The sequence below is a fragment of the Theropithecus gelada genome, chromosome 14 (assembly GCF_003255815.1).
Source record: "Theropithecus gelada isolate Dixy chromosome 14, Tgel_1.0, whole genome shotgun sequence".
NCBI lineage: Eukaryota > Metazoa > Chordata > Mammalia > Primates > Cercopithecidae > Theropithecus > Theropithecus gelada.
The window spans coordinates 100,267,047-100,286,782 of NC_037682.1; the positions used below are offsets into that span (position 1 = coordinate 100,267,047).

General features: G+C 42.9%; 1 protein-coding gene across 1 annotated transcript in view; it reads right to left on the reverse strand.

Moving 5' to 3' along the window:
- EXPH5 (exophilin 5) overlaps window positions 1–1,918 on the reverse strand; it is a 95,154-nt gene extending 93,236 nt beyond the window's left edge. The window contains exon 1 of the mRNA XM_025356449.1: window positions 1,695–1,918. Coding sequence (XP_025212234.1) covers window positions 1,695–1,882 — 188 coding nt within the window. The 5' untranslated portion in view covers window positions 1,883–1,918. The remainder of the gene's footprint in view (window positions 1–1,694) is intronic.
- Window positions 1,919–19,736: the final 17,818 nt, after the last annotated feature.

Consider the following 19,736-nt stretch of genomic DNA (forward strand, 5'->3'; position numbering starts at 1 on the left):
CCCAATGGCTTTGTGTAGATACATGTGCTTTGAATAGATCTATGTGGAGATCCAGTTCCCTCTAAAGTCAACCGAAGTGGGCGTCATGAGTTGCAATAGAGAAAACACAACAAAGGCAAGCATCAGGTCAAAAATAAAAAGCCAAGATAACATCTTAAATGAAAGCTTCTCTCCTTATTTTCTAATTCTCCCCTCAATTTCCCCCAATACACAATGGATCACTTAAGAAGCCCCATCCTCTTCAGAGACAAGAAACACTTCCAATAAGACACACTGAGAATAACCGCAGTTTCTTAGTGCCTTTGGAGTATGCATTGAAATTCCGTGCAGTTCAGAAGTTCTTCTTCCGAGAGTTGGGTGTGCCTGTGTGCGGTGCATGTGCACATGAGTAGGTACATGCACGTGGGTGTGTGTGGTGCGGCATACTGTTCTCATGAAGGCACACTTTCTACACTGTTCAGGGGAGGGGAATGATAAAGCCACTTTTTCTCAAGGCAGAGATTGATGGTATGAAATCCACATTCACCAACTTCAAATATTCCTTCATCCCCCAAAGAGTCATGTTTAGGGGAGAAGGGTGAAGTTAGGGCATGGGGCTTAGTATATTCTAGTTATTTCTACAAAGACTAACTAGATTTTCCAATTTGAAGAGGGTCCTTGGAGGGTTTCTTTTGTCAGCTGTGGGGGACAGGCAGGTGGGGATATCTAGAAATAATTGGGAACCTGGAACTCACATTAGCAAGCAGTTGATCATAAAACAAAACGACTTGCTAAATTCCAATCAATGGCACACAGTGTGACCTGAGAGTGATGTCCTGAATTCCCTTCCACAGTTATTTAGAGAAGGACTTAGATGGGTATATTCCAACATTGGCGAGAGTCCCTTTACACTCCCCAGCAGAAAAACTGGTTAATTTACATCCCAGGTCATTATCTGTGTCTCTGGATTTCATTCTTTAGTAACCAATCAATCCCTCACCTACAACAGTGCATAGTAAGGTCAAGGATGAAATTTCGCAGAATCTCCCTCCCCACGGCACCACGCACAAGGAGACCCAACCATTCCAGCCAACCCCGTGTGTCCAAGTCCCATTCGCCCACATAAGTCTCTATTTGACAAATTCCTCGAGTTCCTACCCTTGGGGTGGGGACCTTTCGCCTCCCGTGAGGTGCCGGCTCTCCCAGGCTTCGCTGACTGCCCCCGTGGGGTGGGGAGATTCGCCTCTGGTGCCGAGGGAAAACTGTGTTAGGCGAGGGTAGAAGTTCTGTCGGACCCGTGGGAGCACGTGGGTGCGCGCGGGCCGCGGAGTGAGCAGCAGCCAGGATTCCGCTCCAGATCGCGCCCCCGCCACATTTCATTGCCTGGAACGGCCCACGCCCCGCGATGGCCCAGCAGACACCCGGCACACCACAGTGTGGCTGCGCGGCCCCCGCAGCGCACGGACCCCCCACCCTGCGCGACCCCAGACCCGCAGCCGAGCCCGTCTGGTATGCGATGGATGGAGAGGGTACCAACTAGTCATCCCAAAGTCCTTTAGAGGGCAACTCGGCGCGGTTTTCTCTTCCCGACCCGCAGCCTCCGCAGCCTCCGCAGCAGCCGCCCAGAGCACCCCCGGGCAGGTGCCACGCGCGAGCTCCGCGCCTTCCCCGCGGATCCCAAGGCCCAGCACAAGAGAAATGAATTTGCTCTGTACCTGATCCTGTCCTTCTCGGCCCTCCGTAGCTCCTCATTTCTTTCCAGCACCTGAAGGATCTTCCTGGCCTCTTCGTCATTTAAGAAACTGAAATCAAACCCCGGAGGAACTTTCGTCATTTTCTTTACTGTGTGTGAGTTACACTTAAGCTCCTTGGCGCCTCCTGTTAGGAAGGCATTTTTCAACATATACAAGACCAGTTTCACTAACTTGATCCCACAGCCAATAATAAGTCCGTCCCTTTGAAAGTCTAAAACCACAAACCTAGGGAACGCCCACACCTAAAGGGCTCATATTGACAACACCTTAATGACATGTTTCTCTCAACCTGTCCAACCGAGATGCAAAGTGAACGTCTAAAGGGAGTGAGGGAACCAATCCTGTTCCAAGGGGGGCGGGCCCTCCCTCGTCCCCTCCCTCGTCCCCTCCCTCGTCCCCTCCTTCGATCCCTCCCTCGTTCCCTCCCGTCACCCTCCCCGCCCCCTCCCTCGTTCCCTCCCGTCACCCTCCCCGCCCCCTATCTGAGTTGTTAAGCAAACAAGCCTATATAATTCTGCCTCTAAAGTGAGGCAAGGCTAAGTGTTGGCGCCAAAGTGTTTGCTTTTGCCGTTGCTGTTTGCTCGCAGAACTTGAGCTTGACTAGCAAAGGAGTGAAAAAGAAGGAGATTCATGACTAATCCTCCCCTTCAATAATTTAAAGCCCATAGAAAATAGAATTGCAAGTAGGGTTTGTAACTGGCAAAAGGGTTACTTCGTTTGAAAGACCAGGAAGAACTAAACTCAATTACACTACTGACTGTGGATGAACCTGGCTGAAGGGCGGAAATTATGTATCCTTGGAAACGAGTTATTTGCTAAGCTTCTCATCCCGTAGACACCCCCCACCTCCACTGTCCCACAAAAGTCATTCTCAGACTTTAGAAACAAACAAACAAAACAGTTTATGGTATTTTAGGAGAAGACAGCCCAGAAGCAAAGGACGGTAGAAAACACCTGTTAGAAGTTTTCTGTAAGGTTTTATTACCATCTTAATAAACTCAGAGAAGTAATACACATGCCATTTAAAAATACCTAATCCTCTGGTGAAAGCAAATGGTAATCCTGTGAAGCCACGGAAATAGCTTTCCTAGAAAGTCAGTTGTTCCACAATACGATGAAGAATAATGGAAATTTATAAAGATATTCACATATATACATTTTTTAAAATTATCAAGGCTTTTACAGAAAACATGTTTTTATCTTGGCTTCACTTCCTACACAAAAATAACTCTGTCAGATTGACTTTTCTGTCCCATAGCCTTAATTTGGTCATTTTGAAGACGGTGATGATTACTAACATATAAAATGTACATCTGCATGTATCATTTCTTTTCATGGCACATAAACCCAATTAAAATTCTGTATCTTTACAAGAACATGATATCGAAAATTGCCACTTGTGTTTTGGTCTCTGGGTTAACCCCACTTGATCATCATTATTTAAAACATGCCTAGGCAGCTAGCCATTCAGACAACTTTCTGTGGGTGTCTGTTATTTGTGTGAACCAGGAACCAATTTTGTTCACCTATGGTGTACACAACACAGAACTCCTTTATAAACAGTGTCTGTATTAGTGATCATGTTTTGGGAGTATGTCTTGTATATGGCGTCCAATTTTTCTAGTGTGTTCATTTATTTAGCATACACGTGGGACTTCTCCATATGGTCACTGGTGGGATTTTACACTGTTTCCAGTATATCAGTGAACTGATTTCAACCAACATATCCTGGTGCCTATTACATGAGGGCATCATACACTGTGAACAACACAGTTCTTGTCTTTAGAAAGTTTGTAATCCAGTGGGAGAGAAACACAAATAGAAAGATGACTATGTAACAAAGAACATAACAGAGGAATAAAGAAAATTCCATGAGCACACAGAAAAGTAAGTGGCAACTGAGTGGATGGAGAGAGGATACAGTATTTAGGTTGCTGCATGAAGAGTCAGATTTCAAGAGGAAGAAATAGGGGGTGGTGGGAGGAGATGTGTGAGTCTATTCTAGGCAAGGGGATTAGCATGCTGAATAGCAGAAGTACAGTCTAGGAATTTTCGCATATTCCCTCAACCTCTCTAATGACCAGACTGAACAAAAGCTTGGAAGCTAGAAAATACTGGAGCATGTTCTGGGATTGGTACATGATCTGTTTTGGCAGAGCACGTAGTCTCCACAGGGGTAAAATCTTCCTCTTTTTATGTAGAAAGCACAAATCTACACATAATACACAGATATACAGTGTATCTGTAGTATTAACGTTGCACAAGGGAGGTGATTGTGAAAAAAGTTCTAAAAAGGTTCATTGTGGGGACAGTAATGAGAAGGCGGTTTAGAAACACTGTGCTAGTGCTCAGAGCACAGTGAGCTGAAATGTAGTCAGGCTGAGCTCTGACTATGAATGCCATGCAATTCTAGACTTCATTGTGTAAGCACTGAGGAGCTAATACAGGTTTTGAGGGTGACAATGATGCAGTTAAAATTGAACTCAGGGCCGGGCGCGGTGGCTCACATCTGTAGTCCCAGCACTTTGGGAGGCAGAGGCAGGCAGATCACAAGGTCAGGAGATCGAGACCATCCTGGCTAACATAGTGAAACCCCGCCTCTACTGAAAATACAAAAAATTAGCCCGGCATGCACGCCTGTAGTCCCAGCTACTCGGGATGCTGAGGCAGGAGAATCGCTTGAACTCGGGAGGAAGAGGTTGCAGTGAGCTGAGATTGCACCAATGCACTCCAGCCTGGGCAACAGAGTAAGACTCTGTCTCAAAAAAAAGAAAAAAAAAAAGAACTTTGGGCATATTACTCTGATAGCAATAGATAAGAAGAGTAGAGTGAAGATGGCATCAAGGAAACCATTGTGTTGGAATGCTGATGCAGGAGAAAGGGAAAGAGGACCCAATCAAAGGCAATATAAGTGAGAGTAGAAAAAGGGTGGAATTCCAAAAATATTGGCTGGATTTGGTAACTCATTAAACAAGAGGATTAAGAAAGAGACACAAAGATGACGCAAGATCTCAAGAGAGGTGTCTAAAAGGAGACTAGTCTATTTGATAGTATGAGAAACACAAGGTTTGTCCAGAAATCAGTTTTTCAGTTTTTGACACAAGCAGTTTGAGGTATCTACAATTCATCCACATGGCAATTTAAAATGAGAAATGTGGGACTCGAATTCTTGAAACAGGGATGGAGAAGTAGATTGGGAAGTTATCTGCTTAAAAATGGTTGCCAAAACCCTGAGATAGCAAAGGAAGGATGAGGAGCAGAAGCTGAGTTGAGAACTTTGAATGTCCAACCTCATCAGACATCAGCACCGAAACATGCTTCAGCCCTGGGTTGTGGCACAATGGGGCATACCATTGAGAAACTTTTATATGGAGAAATTTACAAGGCATTGGGGACTGGCCTGGAAACCATACAGAATTGTTTTTGTGGAGTTTTAAACACAATGCTCTTACAATTAAAAGAATTCTCCAAAGGTTTGTTTTATGGGCTTATTTAGCCAGTGGCAAGCAGCCATTTTCAATCTTAGTATCTGTAATCCTGGCAACCTTTTGCCCAGGCTCTCAGCTAAAAAGATACTCATCAGTTTGGTTTTTAATAGTCACAGCTGGATAGAAAGCAATAATCTTTAGAAATCTCCCATAGTCTCCTACCCTCTCTAGTCTGTTGGCCAAATCCCCACCAGAGGGCTTAGTTTTTTCCTTCCTTAACAATCACCAAGCCAAGAGATACGCTGATCACATCACTTGCTTGAATGTCTGATTTTTTATTTTTATTTTTATTTTTCTTGAGATGGAGTCTCACTCTGTTGGCCAGGCTGGAGTGCTGTGGCTCAATCTCAGCTCACTGCAACCTCTGCCTCTGGGGTTCAAACGATTCTCCTTCCTCAGCCTCCCAATTAGTTGGGATTACAGGCGCACACCACCACACCCAGCTAATTTTTGTATTTTTATTAAAGAATGTGTTTTACCATGTGTTTTACAGCCTGATCTTGAACTCCTGACCTCAGGTGATTTAAATATTAACATAGTTTGCTTTATTATTAGATCAAAGTAATAACACATTATTATCAAAAGTTCTCTGATAAAATTCAAGGTTGCTTTTCGTTAGGACTAAACTAAATTGAGCTAAATTTAAAATTACTTGGTAATTCTTTAGAAAGGATTTTTCCTTGATGTGGCAAGGAATATCTGTCCCAGACAACACCAGTATTACAATTAATGGTGAGTCTATGAAGTAACAATAATCAAAGACACCTGCTATTCCCTATATTGTCTAACATTGTTCTGGTAGTTCTAGTTGATACAATAGGGAAGAAAAAAAAACAATGTGATGTAACTCTTAGAAAAGAGAAAATTGATCATAGGTGATAATTATCTACTTAGGAAAAAGACCAAAGAAATCTGTTAAAAAAAAAAATTATTAGAACTAAAAAGGGAGTACAAATTAGTGGCCATGTGTGGCTTCATTCAACAAATATTTATGGAATGTCTACTATCTGTTGGGACATGTTCTAGGAACTGTGTAGACAAGATGTTCATGCGCTCAAAACATTACCTTCTAATGGATAGAAGTAAATAAATAAATAAATAAATAAATAAATAAACATAAATTTAGAGTGTGATAAGTGCTGTGAACCAAGTAAACAGGGTGGAGGATGGGAGGGATGCAGGGAGGGCTCCAGCCAGAGTGGTCAGTCTGGAGACTGACCCGCATGATGAGATCTCATATGAGCTAAAACCTGAAGGGTAAGAAGCCAGACATGTGAAGAACTTACGGGTACAAATGTCCTCAAATTGGTTGAATAAAATGTGGGTAGAAAGTAGATGTGCGTGCTATTTCTAAGTTCTTTTGAACTTATTTCATCTTCATCTAAGAAATACTCCACAGGGCTCCTTGCCCCAGATAATGGGCTTAGTGGTTATGGGCATGCAGTGTTTGTTTAACCTGCTATATCTCAGGCCCTGTGCCGGGTGCTGGAAACACAGAGGCATCAAGGTAAACAGGTCTCTGTCTTCAGGGAGTTTGCACTCCCTTGGAAAGAGACAGATAATACATTAGTAAACAAATAAAAAGATTTACCAAGTGTGATAAATGCTATGAAGGAAATTAACAGAGTGATACGGTGGCGAGTAAGTTTGAAGAGGAGGGGATACTCTTACATGGGGTGGTTGGGAAGGCTACCCTGAGGTGACACATAAGCGGTGACCTGAAGCGTGTCAAGGATCCAGCTTTGCTAAGACACAGGAGAAGGGCTTTCCAAGCAGAGGCAAGTGCCAAGATACTGAGGCAGGAGAGAGATTTGCAGGCTCTAGGCTAATGTCTCTGGACCATGGTAAAGGCCTGGAAGAGGGACATAAAAAACGAGGTTGGAGAAGTAAGTGTGGGCCTGATAACATAAGGGAGCTAGGCCAAGCAAGGGAGGTTAGATTCCATCCAAAGGACGTGGGCTTGGAGTCGGTAGTCCTTGGTTCAAGTTCTGGCTACACTATTTATTAGATGTGTGACCTTGGGTAGCCATCTCACCTCCTTCCACCTCATAACGTTGTGCAATTAAATGTGCTAGTGTCTGGGAAGTGTGTAGCATATGGTAAGCCCTCTGGAAAAAGAGAGATGGAGAGAGAAAAAGAGAGATCTTCCCAGCTAGGTGATCAGTGGGATTCTGCCCAGTTTCTTCCTCACACCTGGCTGACTTCTGGGATAATAAAATAAATTTCCAGATGTCATCTCTTCTCTCCCTGCCTCCAAACTAGAGGAACTCTTTTCTCTGGGCAGAACTCACCTCACATTGCATATGACATAAGGATTAAATTGTTTTAAATTGAAAATGTAGCATGATGACACCAACGTGCTAAAAGAAAAACAAAAGATATTTTGTAATCCAACCATCCTAATTCAAGGACTGCTTCCATATTTGAATATCATTCTAAAGTTCTTTCTCGTGTGTGTGTGTGTATAAAGCTATAGTTATAAATCACAATTGTGTATACACATATATACAAATGCTTACTCATAGCACAGTTGTTATCACAGTGTGCATATTTTGATGAAGGCTTTTAATATTATTATGAAAGACCTCTGTAGATTTCACAACCTAACTGGATTTAAAAAAAGAACCTTCAGTTCTGAAGGTTCTTTGAGAACTTTTGCTTTACAGAAATAAGATTGTTGACTGTTTTTATGTTACCTCAATAACCAGTTCCGGCATTTTATGGTATTCACTGTTTGAAGATTTTTCCTTATAGCAATTCTACGTACTTCCATGTGGTTGCCTTTCTGTTTAGAAGAAGTGCCCTTTCAATAACAATCCTTGTGCAGACATCAAGTGACACCTGGGAAAGAAACCTGTTTTTTTGGTTGTTGGGGAGGCTTCTCTTCAGTAAAGAAAGCAGGGTAAGTGAGAGCACTGACAATGCTGATGGCGTGCAGCCTTGAATAACTACTGTGACTCGAGAGAAGGAACGCCATGCCTGCTCTCAGTAGATTTTAAAAAGTTTTCAGTAACTCACTTCTTCATAAGCAAAGACCTACATTTGTTTGCTTCCGTAATACTAATCCATTGAACTTGATTTTACTCTTTAAGTCCAGGAGATTGCAATCCGGGTAACTTGGGATCTACAAGGAAGGTGAGAAGAGAGGGCCCTTTCCTATACTTTCCCTTCTATATTGCATGGAGATGGGAGAAAAGGGGACAGAGAGTGGAAGAAAATTCAAATATGGGAGACTGAACTCAGCATCTTCTAAACTTCAAAGAAATGTCCACTTGGAATGAAAGGAGTGAGATTGAAAGTTAAGTTTTCCTTTCTCCATCAACAGCCTAAATACTGGTATGCTGCAGTCTCTTTGCAACCTTTTATTAGATGGATCATTGCAATTACTTAATATACCACTCACATCTAATCAAATGGTGGCTCCAACTAAATCTGAAGTTTCTTTTTCTCTCCGTGCATTTTGAAATGTTTATTAATATATTTGGATTTTGTTCTCATTTTGATTCAAGTACCTGGGTTTTAAACTAGAAACAAAATTGTTAACAGTTTAATGTGACTGGCACAGTATGGGGATGATAGTTCTTCAAAACTTGTATTGTGATTTAAAAAGGCAAATTTCCACTAAATAGAATTTGATAATTTCATTTCTTGTTTTTAAATTCATTATCAGGACCTACTAGTGTCTGGGTGGAAGACTTTAAGCAGAGCTAACTGAGTTAACTAACTAATGAAGGCCTTCAGAAATTAACCTTAATTTTAATTTAGATGTATTTTAAGTACTTTTTGGTTCTTCATTTCCTGTACTTGTCATTTGTTCTCATATATGGGGCACATTTCAAACAATACATTAACCACACAGATTTTAGGATTCTAGCCATCCCTTTTTCCACCACACACAATTGTTTTCCTGGTTATCTTTGTTGTCTCACATGGTCAGGTGTTTATTGTCAAGTGACAAGTTCAATGACAAGTACAATGTTATTCAATGCCTTCAAACAGGATAATGACACATAAGTTTCTAAATACAAGCTGTTGAAAGAACACAAAGAAGTTGTTGCCATGCCTTAAGAAGCAGGCTAAGTCCTGCAGCAGAGCCCATGGATCAACAAGAATTGTTCACCATACAGGGACTTCCTGCGGGTAATAGAATATTCCCACTGGAGTGAAATTTGCCATATATGCTTGTGGTCCTGAGTTAGAATGTCTAACTTGAGTACTAATTGAGCAGAAATGTCAACCCTCTTGGAATAGAGTAATATCTGGGTCTTGCTAAATCCTATTAAACTAATTATTGTGTAGATCAAAATATGCCAGCACTTTAATTAACTCTATGTTTTAATACCCATAGTCACATGATGGTATGTATCATATTAGACATTCTCCTGATTAAGGAGCTGACTAGATAAACTTTCAAATTAATAGCATACTTCAGTTAATAGTCAGAGGAGAGAAAATGCACTTAACATATAAAGAAATACAAATAGAAATAGTATTTCCAAGACTGACTAAGAAATGGTCACATAAATTTACAACCACACTAGGTACAATCCAAGCTTGTAAACAACAATTTATGTAATAATAGATGCCCTTCTACTTCTGGCCTTTTTGTTAAAACCTTAAGTACTGGAATCCAATCAATATTTTTCCTTTCAAGGTGTAGTTTCAAAGTTAAGTATTTAAATATGACAAATAGTAAAATCTATGAAAACTTTGATCATTTCCCCTATATTGTAAATATTTGAATATGAAATGATAGACTCCTTTTCTTTCTTTCTTTTCTCTCTCTTTTCTTTTCCTTCCTTCCTTCCTTCCTTCCTTCCTTCCTTCCTTCCTTTCTTTCTTTCTTTCTTTCTTTCTTTCTTTCTTTCTTTCTTTCTTTCTTTCTTTCTTTCTTTCTTTCTTTCTTTCTTTCTTTCTTTCTTTCTTTCTTTCTTCTTTCCTTCTTTCCTTCTTTCCTTCTCTCTCTCTCCCTCCTTCCTTCCTTCCTTCTTTCCTTTCCTTTCTTTCTTTTTTCATTTCTATTTTTTTCTACAGGGTCTGACTCTGTCATCCAGGCTGGAGTGCAGTGGTGCAATTTCAGCTCACTGCAACCTCCACTTCTTGGGCTCAAGCTATCCTCCCACCTCAGACTCCTGAGTAACTGGGTCTACAGGTGTGAGCCACCAGGCTCGGCTAATTTTCATATTTTTTGTAGAGAATGGGTTTCACCATGTTGGCCAGGCTGGTCTCGAACTCCTGGGTGAAGCAATCCACCCACCTCAGCCTCCCAAAATACTATGATAATAGGCAAGAGCCACCGTGCCTGCCCTGAAATGATAGACTCTTTACATCTCTTTCCTTTTTGCTTTTTTTTTTTTTTTTTTTTTTTTTTTTTTGAGACTGAGTCTGGCTCTGTCGCCCAGGCTGGAGTGCAGTGGCCAGATCTCAGCTCACTGCAAGCTCCGCCTCCCGGGTTTACGCCATTCTCCTGCCTCAGACTCCCGAGTAGCTGGGACCACAGGCGCCCGCCACTTCGCCCGGCTAGTTTTTTGTATTTTTTAGTAGAGATGGGGTTTCACCGTGTTAGCCAGGATGGTCTCGATCTCCTGACCTCGTGATCCGCCCGTCTCGGCCTCCCAAAGTGCTGGGATTACAGGCTTGAGCCACCGCGCCCGGCCTCCTATTTGCTTTTAAGACTGGTCCAACTGCAATGACATGGGAACAATTTAATGTGCTTCCCCTCATGGCTTATCAAATTGTTCCCTTGAAACACTACTGTATCCTGCATCCATTTCCAATGCAGCCATCCATTCATTTATTCTGGGTTATTTTCACTACTTCATTTAGGGTTATTTTTGTTCATTCCATCATTCAACAGATATTTATTAGGCACCTGCTGTGTGCCAGAGACTGTTCTACAGCTGTTCTTTACCTCTCTATTCTAATTTCTCTTTTCAGTTTAATTTCCTCCAAATTCCTTCCTTGATAGCTTTCAGTGGTTATTTGCCCCCATCTCCTACACCTCTCTTTTTGAGGGGTGTATCCAATGTAGATTTATGTTATCCAGCAATTTTCCAGAAAGGCAAATAACTTGGGCCAGAGGGGTTTCTCCCATGTAACTCACTGTCCGCCTGGGACTCCCACTAAAACTGCCTTTTTTTTTGGAGATGAGGTCTCATTCTGCTTTCCAGGCTGCAGTACAGTGGCCAGATCGCAGCTCACTGCAGCCTTGACTCCAGGGGCTCAAGCGAGTCTGCCATGCTAGCCCCCAAGTGACTGGGACTACTGGCATGAGCCATCATTGCACCCATCTAAAACTGTCTTTAACATAAAGCAGATTATAAGGGGTCAGTAGGATGAGAAAGGAAAATAGAAACCCAATCCTTACTGCAAATACTATGCAAATCATAATACTTTATCAGGTTGGTTTAAAAATCATATTTCAATAGATACAGGTGATATAGTGTGGCTCTGTGTCCCAACCCAAATCTTGTCGCGAATCGTAATCCCCATAATCCCCACGTATTAAGGGCAAGACCCGGTGGGAGGTGATTGGATCACGGGGGAGATTTCCTCCATACTGTTCTCGTGATAGTGAGTGAATTCTCGCAAGATGTGATGGTTTTAAAAGCGCCTGGCATTTCCCCTGCTTGCTCTTCTCTCTCCTGCCACCATGTGAAAAACACCTCTCTTTTCGCTTTGTCTTCTGCCATGACTGTGAGTTTCCTGAGGCCTCCCCAGCCATGTGGAACGGTGAGTCAGTTAAACCTCTTTCCTTTATAAATTACCCAGTCTCGGGTAGTTCTTTATAGCAGTGTGAGAACAGACTACTACAATAGGGTTGCCTTTTGGATTGCTGAAAATATTTTGGAACTAGATAGAGGTGCTAGTTGTACAACACTGTGAATGTGCTAAATGCCATTGGTTTGTTCATTGTAAAATGATTAATTTTATGTTACGTGAACGTCACTTTAATAAAAACAATTTTTAAATCATATTTCACAGCAGGCATGGTGGCTTATATCTGTAATCCTAGCGACTCAGGAGACTGAGGCAGGAGAATTGCTTGAGGCCAGGAGTTGGAGGCCAGCCTGAGCAACATAGTGAGAATCTGTTTCTTAAAAAAATTTTTTTTAAATCATATTTCACTACTTTTATCCATGTTGATAACATTGTGAACCTCCCCATCCTCGCTGCAGTAAGCTAGGGGATAGTCCAAATATAAACTCAGTGCATTAAGGGTAATGCTGTTATTAACTCAAGCTTCTCAAAATGTGAAGTTAAATTTAGTAGGACAGCATTAAGCCAAAGAGGCTGTAAACACTGGCAAGATACAACCCCTCTGTTCTGTGTGGGAGAGCCCATTTGCTCCACATGACTCTGTTCTGTACGGGACAGCCCATTTGCTCCACGTGACTCTGAATGCTGGAATGCATATGGCCTCCACCTGTAGGCAGAGAGCAGCTCCTAATAACTACCTAACAATGCTAAGGTGCAAGACTTCCTTATGGATTGACCTGGAGGAGAGAAAGGTGTTTCCAGGAGGAGCAAACAGATTTCAGAGATCTCCAGGAAAAGATGGCTGGGATTCTGGAATGATGAGGAAGTAGAACAGGCTGTTACTCACGAGTTGATATTTGTTAGAAATGGATCTAGTGGTCAGGTCAGAAAAGAAGATCTGATGGTAGTAGACCTGCTTCATATTTTTTAAGGGCAGGCAGTTGGTTTTGCTACATTTAATTGAAGGAAGGGCTGAATAGGCCGGGTGCAGTGGTTCACGCCTGTAATCTTTGAGAGGCCGAGGTGGGAGAATTACTTGAGCCCAGGAGTTTGAGACCAGCCTGGGCACCATGGTGAAACCCCATCTCTACAGAAAAAAAAAAAAAAAAAATTAGCTGGGCGTGGCAGTGTGTGCCTGTAGTCCCAGCTACTCAGGTGGCTGAGGTGGGAGGATCACTGGAGCCCAGGCAGTCAAAGGCTGCAGTGAGCCAAGATTGTGCCACTGCATTCCAGCCTGGGTTACACAGCAAGACCCTGTCTCAAAAGAAAGGCGGCGGCGGGGGCTGGGGCGGGGGAGGAAGGCTGAGTATTTTTACCAATTAAAAGAAAACTTTATTTCCTTTTATTTCATCCTACCCTCATTACCCTACTCAGCCTCTTGGTAATGTCTGCATTTGTTTTATGTGTATTATTATTGCAAATTAGAACTCAGAGAGAAGATGTTCACAGTTAGGAGGCCTGAGCCTTACTCCTTTTCTGTAAGTAAGTGTTCTGGTTTATAGATGACAGGACGGGATGTCAAGGGGAATGTGGAGATGACGTTTAATGAATATGACACTAAGACGGGCAGAAAAGTGGTATGGAAGTGGGTGTTAAGGCCAAGGAGAATGCCAATGCCTGAGGGTCCTGAGACCCCAGGGTCAAAGGGAAGAAGGCAACACAAGAAGTGGCTACTACCTGTGGTCAAGAAGGAAATTCAGGTTATGAGGATGAAATCAGTTTTAGGTTAAACGGGAAAGAAACACTCACATTAAGGTCTGTAAGTGTACAGGAAATTTTAGTAAAATTAATAAGTGTTTCAGTCACCATAAAATAGGTAAATAGAGAAATAGGCTTGGTTGGGTGGAGATGAATCGGATGGGATTAACTTAGAAGGGACTGAGAGTAAGAAAGAGAAGTAAGAGGTGAGTGGAAGGCTGGGCGCGGTGGCTCAAGCCTCTAATCCCAGCACTTTGGGAGGCCAAGGTGGGTGGATCACGAGGTCAGCAGATCGAGACCATCCTGGCTAACACGGTGAAACCCCCATCTCTACTAAAAAATACAAAAAAACTAGCTGGGCAAGGTGGCAGGCGCCTGTAGTCCCAGCTACTCGGGAGGCTGAGGCAGGAGAATGGCGTAAACCCGGGAGGCGGAGCTTGCAGTGAGCTGAGATCCGGCCACTGCACTCCAGCCTGGGTGACAGAGTGAGACTCCGCCTCAAAAAAAAAAAAAGAGATGAGTGGACAGGAGTGATTCTCTAAGAACAAGATCACTGGGATTGGGATGCGTTCTTAGCCAATAGAAAAAAAATTCTGGGACAAGAGTATCAAACCAATGATCCCCAAAGTTCTAGGTAGAAACGGGGTGTGATGGTGCAGCACCTTGAAAGGGTGCCTCAAGGTGCAGACCCTTTCTCTGCTATTGGATTTTAGCCATCATTTCCAGAAAGAATTGATCACAAAAGCAGTGACCCTGCTGCTGGGGCTCTTCTCATCCTCCAAAGACTGAGTGTCTGAGCAGTGCTGGCTTGGGGTTACAAGTGAAAGCCATGGAAAATAGCTGCCTAGGTCCAACATAGGAGATGTGATTCTTATAAAAATTATACTTTTGATATAATAGAGTAGTTGTTCTCAACTGAGGCTGATTTTGTCCCTTGGGGTCATTTGCCAATGTCTGGAGACATTTTTCACTGTTACCTGTGGGAAGAGAAGTGGTACCAGCATCTATAGGGTAGAGGGCAGAGATGCTGCTAAACATCCTACGTTGTACAGGACAGCCCCCCTCCTATGCCCAGCAAAGAATTATGTGGTCCAAAATGTCAACAGTGCTGAGGCCAAGAAACTTTGCGTTAGAGCAATTTGGATTCAGAGAACCTAGGTTGTGGGATGTACTCAACTCATTGCTAACTCTGCATCCTTTGAAAAGCTACTCTGATGCTTAATGTGCTTGCCATGCCTACTGTATAGTGGGCATATATGAGGAATCATTCTGAAAAGGATGATGAGAAATACAAATGTAATAATTCAGCAGCAGAGGCAGGACTGCAGAACCTCCCTGCCAATTCTGTGAGGCAGGATTGCAGCAGCCTCTGTGCTGGCCTCCAGCCTCCAGTCTCAGCCCTTTTTAGTCCATTGTTTGAAATGGAAAGCAGACTTGTTTTTCGGAAATATTTCTTTCAGCCTATGTTCTGCTATATGACTTCCCTAATCAGGAATTTGTGAGATCTCACCATCATCATCTTCTTCTTTTTTAAAAAATAGAGACAGGTTCTCACTCTGTTGCTCAGGCTGGAGCACAGTCGTGCGATCATAGCTCACTGTTACCTCGAACTCCTGGTTTCAAGCGATCCTCCCTCCTAAGCTTCCCAAAGCACTGGAACTGCAGGTGTGAGCCACTGCGCCCAGCCTCACCAACACCTTTCTACATCACATCTCCAAACTGCCTGGCTCTAAAGCCAGTCATGGTATGACCCTGTTAAACCTCCCACACCAGTCCCTGTCAGGCATGCTTGCTCAGACAGCTGGTTTCCTCCTCATGGGCCCTGTCTTGGCTCAGACTCTTTCCCCACCTTCTGCTCCCCAATCTCCACTCCACTTGTCTCTTTCTCACCCATTCTAAGGCTTGACTCAGCTTTACTTCCCTTACAAAGCCCTCTGTACCTGCTCCAACCCCCCTGCCTTACTTTTCCGAAAGTTTTTCACCTAGTAACCAGCCCTACACAATTTAATATCAACTTACTCACCTTTTTTAAAAAAATGGATTTTAAATTTGGGTTCTCTAATGAGCTTGCAAACTCCTTGATTTTATAATAAGCCCTTTAAAGACAGGTTCATACTGAGGACTCGGCTCAAGTCTCACTTTGTGCAAGAAGCTTTTCCCAACCCTTCCCCTTATGATTCACCCCTGCCTGACGACACCTTCCCTCAAGCCTCCTCTCCTCATACAGGCTTTTTTCATAGCACCTAGAACTCTTTATGGCACTTTTTGTTTACATACCTTTTCCCACTAGCTAAGCAAAAACTCTAAAGCAGGAACCAAGGAACCGTATCTTAATTACACTCTGGTCCAGGTTCCATTTTGTCATACCACTTACAGATTTTTTAAAATTTGTAAACCATTGAAAACATTTCCATTTACCTTCTCAGACTACAAAGATCTTAAACGATGGACTTTTCATTGTGACCACCTGAGTCCTCAAACCAAGACTCAAGAGAAGTAGGAGGTCTAAGAACCTCTATCTCAGGAAATCTTTTGAAATATGAATCCGAGAACAAACAGAAGTACATCAGCTGTTCCAGGCAATAGACTGATACAACATACACATAAAAATCACGAATGAAAAATATCACTAGCTAGTATCTGTTAGAAAAAGAGAAGAAGAGCTTCGTTTCTCTTTCTGCTTTTCACTCATGCCTTGAAAAGCTGAAGTAGCTGAAAGACAGAAATAATTCTAGAATACAATACTGGGAGTACGCAATATTAACATCGAGAATAAGAATTATTTTTCAAACTGACTTAGGCCTATGTTTATTAAACGTCTTATTATTTTTAGTGTGTGATGCATATGGAGTCAACTAGAAAAGAATTCATCATAATTTTTCCTCATTCAAGGTAAAAATATCCTCCAAACAAAACATTCTTGCATCAATACATAACTATCAGAGCATCAAACAATTAGAAACCATGTCATTGCTGGTACTTACATCTGGGTGGTTGGAAATGATGATGTGACTGGCATGGTGGCTCTACGACGTACTAACCATTGTCTTTGTTTTGTCTGGCTTATATATATGTGCTCTTCTAATCTGCATGTATAATTGCCTAAACGCCAAGCAATTATCCACTTTCCTCACACAGTGATTTATACATGCAGGAATCCCTCCCCTTCACTAATCTTTCAAACCTCCACCCGGAGTTGCATCAAACAAGGGCCCAAGTACCTGCCAAATGCCTTCTCTTAGACTAAATCATACATTTCTAACTAATCTCAGTATATCCTTACATTGTATATCCTTTGAACACTAGTATTTCTCAAAAGATTATCTGAGGATCAGAATCACCTGGGTTGCTTGTTAAAAATGCAAATTCCTGGGTCCACCCAGACCTACTGAATCAAACTCATTAGTAGTACCAGGAATCTGCATTTTCAACAAGTACTGTCTGACAATGCATATGCATGAGAAGGTTTGTAGACACAAGTTTTTTGGTTTTCAAATTTTACTTTCCTAAAGATTTGAGGCTCATTACCTCACAATAGTATAGTACAAAATAAAGGTGTTTTTGTGATTACCAAATTCTCAAAATGGACATTCAGGACAAGTGAATATTCTGGAAATAGAAGAAGCTTTAAATATACAACTGATTTTTTTTTTTTTTTTTTTTTTGTTGGAGCCTCGCTCTGTCGCCCAGGCTGGAGTGCAGTGGTGTGATCTCAGCTCACTGCAACCTCTGCCTCCCCGGTTCAAGCAATTCTCCTGCCTCAGCCTCCCTAGTGCTGGGATTACAGGCATGTGCCACCACACCAGGCTAAGTTTTGTATTTTTAGTAGAGACAGGATTTCACCATGTTACCCAGGCTGGTCTCGAACTCCTGGGCTCTAGCGATCTGCCTGCCTTGCCCTTCCAAAGTGCTGGGATTACAGGCATGAGCCACCATTCCAGTTCCACCACTGGAACTGCAGTTCCAGTGCTTTGGGAAGCTTAGGAGGGAGGATCGCTTGAAACCAGGAGTTCGAGGTAACAGTGAGCTATGATCGCACCACTGTGCTCCAGCCTGAGCAACAGAGTGAGAACCTGTCTCTATTTTTAAATAGCCACCCACAACTATTAAACTTAGCTCTCCCTAAATGTTCCTCCATGTGTTGTTGAATGTGTATTTGCTGAGTATAGGAAGGAAGTTTTCCATGCCTCTCTGCAGCTCCTTCCCAGAAGCTAAGGGAATTGGGCTAATACCTATTTGGTGGTGTAGAAAATTACTCAAGCAAGGCCGGGCGTGGTGGCTCATGCCTGTAATCCCAGCACTTTGGGAGGCCGAGGAGGGCAGATCACAAGGTCAGGAGATGGAGACCACGGTGAAACCCCGTCTCTACTAAAAATACAAAAAATTAGCCGGGCGCGCGGTGGCGGGCGCCTGTAATCCCAGCTACTCAGGAGGCTGAGGCAGGAGAATGGCGTGAACCCGGGAGGCGGAGCTTGCAGTGAGCCGAGACCGCGCCACTGCACTCCAGCCTGGGCCACAGAGCGAAACTCCGTCTCAAAAAAAAAAAAAAAAAAAAAAAAAAAAGAAAATTGCTCAAGCAGAGATTGCAAAGACTTCTCTCTTAGAGAGCTGCTCTCCACAAGACAAAGTCACATCCTCGGGCCCAGTGCGGTGCCTTGCACCTGTAAACCCAGCTAGTTGGGAGGCTGAGGCAGGAGGATCACATGAGCCTAGGAATTGGAGGTTACAGTGAGCCATGATCATGTCTGGGTGACAGAGCAAGATCCTGTCTCAAAAAACAAAACAAAACAAAAGACAAAGTCAAATTCTCCCTGTGAGGGGGTGGGGGGAACGGAGAAGGGGGAGGAGAAAAGGAGGAAAAGGAGAGGGAGGAGAAAGAGAGGAAAGAGGAGGAGAGGGAGGAAGAAGAGAGAGAAAGGAGGAGAAAGAGGAAGGGAAAAAGAAGAGAAAGAAAGAAGAGGGAGCAAGCCCAGGGCTGAAGGCTGATTCCAGCAACCACCGTCCTTGAGAATTATTCCTGCCTGAATTAGTCCTCTATACTCAAACTCCTTTTGAGATCTTGGTATCTCACAACGATACATGAACTTTGCTGATACTATCTTATGTATGTGGCTCTTAAGCAGGGGCAGTTTCTCTTCACACCCACCCCAGTAGGGACATTCGGTCATGACCTAGACATTTTTGATTGTCACAACTCCAGGGGTGGGGTGGGGAGGGATTGGTGGTAGAGGGGGTGGGTAACTACAGGCATCTAGTTCTTAGAAAACAGAGATCCTGCTAAACCTCCTTCAATGCTCAGGATGGCCCCTGAAGATAAGGAATCATTCAGTCCAAAAGGTCAATAGTGTAAGGTTGAGCAACTTTGTTCTATTTGATATTGTTCTGCCTGATCAGCCTGATATGTGACCCTGGTCATTCCCTACCTCCCATCCCATTCCCTTTGCTATCAACTGGAACATGTTTCTGTTTATGTCTTCCACCCACAGATGTAATGCCCTTTCCATCTTAATTCAGCATTTATTATGCACTGTGGCCATAACTTTTGCCGTCTGAGGTGTAAGAGCAAGACTAGCACACATTTCTATTTTCTCCCTCAAAATTTCACTGATAGAAGATTCGTTTTTATCATTGATCTTAGCAACCCCTCTCATTGGATGAATTTTTTTCTTTCCTTATTAAGTTGAGAACTCTCACCCTTTCACTTAAAGGAAGCACTTTACAACTTCTCTTTGGCATGTCTGAATTTCCAGCATAACTACTGTTGCACTTTGGGGCCATTATGAAATAAAACAAGGGTGACTTGAACACGAGCACTGTGAGACCTCAACCGTCATTCTGATAATCAAGATAGCTGGTAAGTGACTAAGGTGCAGGGAATATAGACAGGATGGATATACTGGACAAAGGGAGGATCCATATCCTGCGTGGGATGGAGCAGGATGGTGTGAGATTTCATCACGCTACTCAGAAAAGTGTGCAATTTAACACTTAGGAATTGTTTATTTCTCGAAGTTTCCATTTTATATTTTCGGACCGCAGTTGCAGAAAGTGCTTTCTT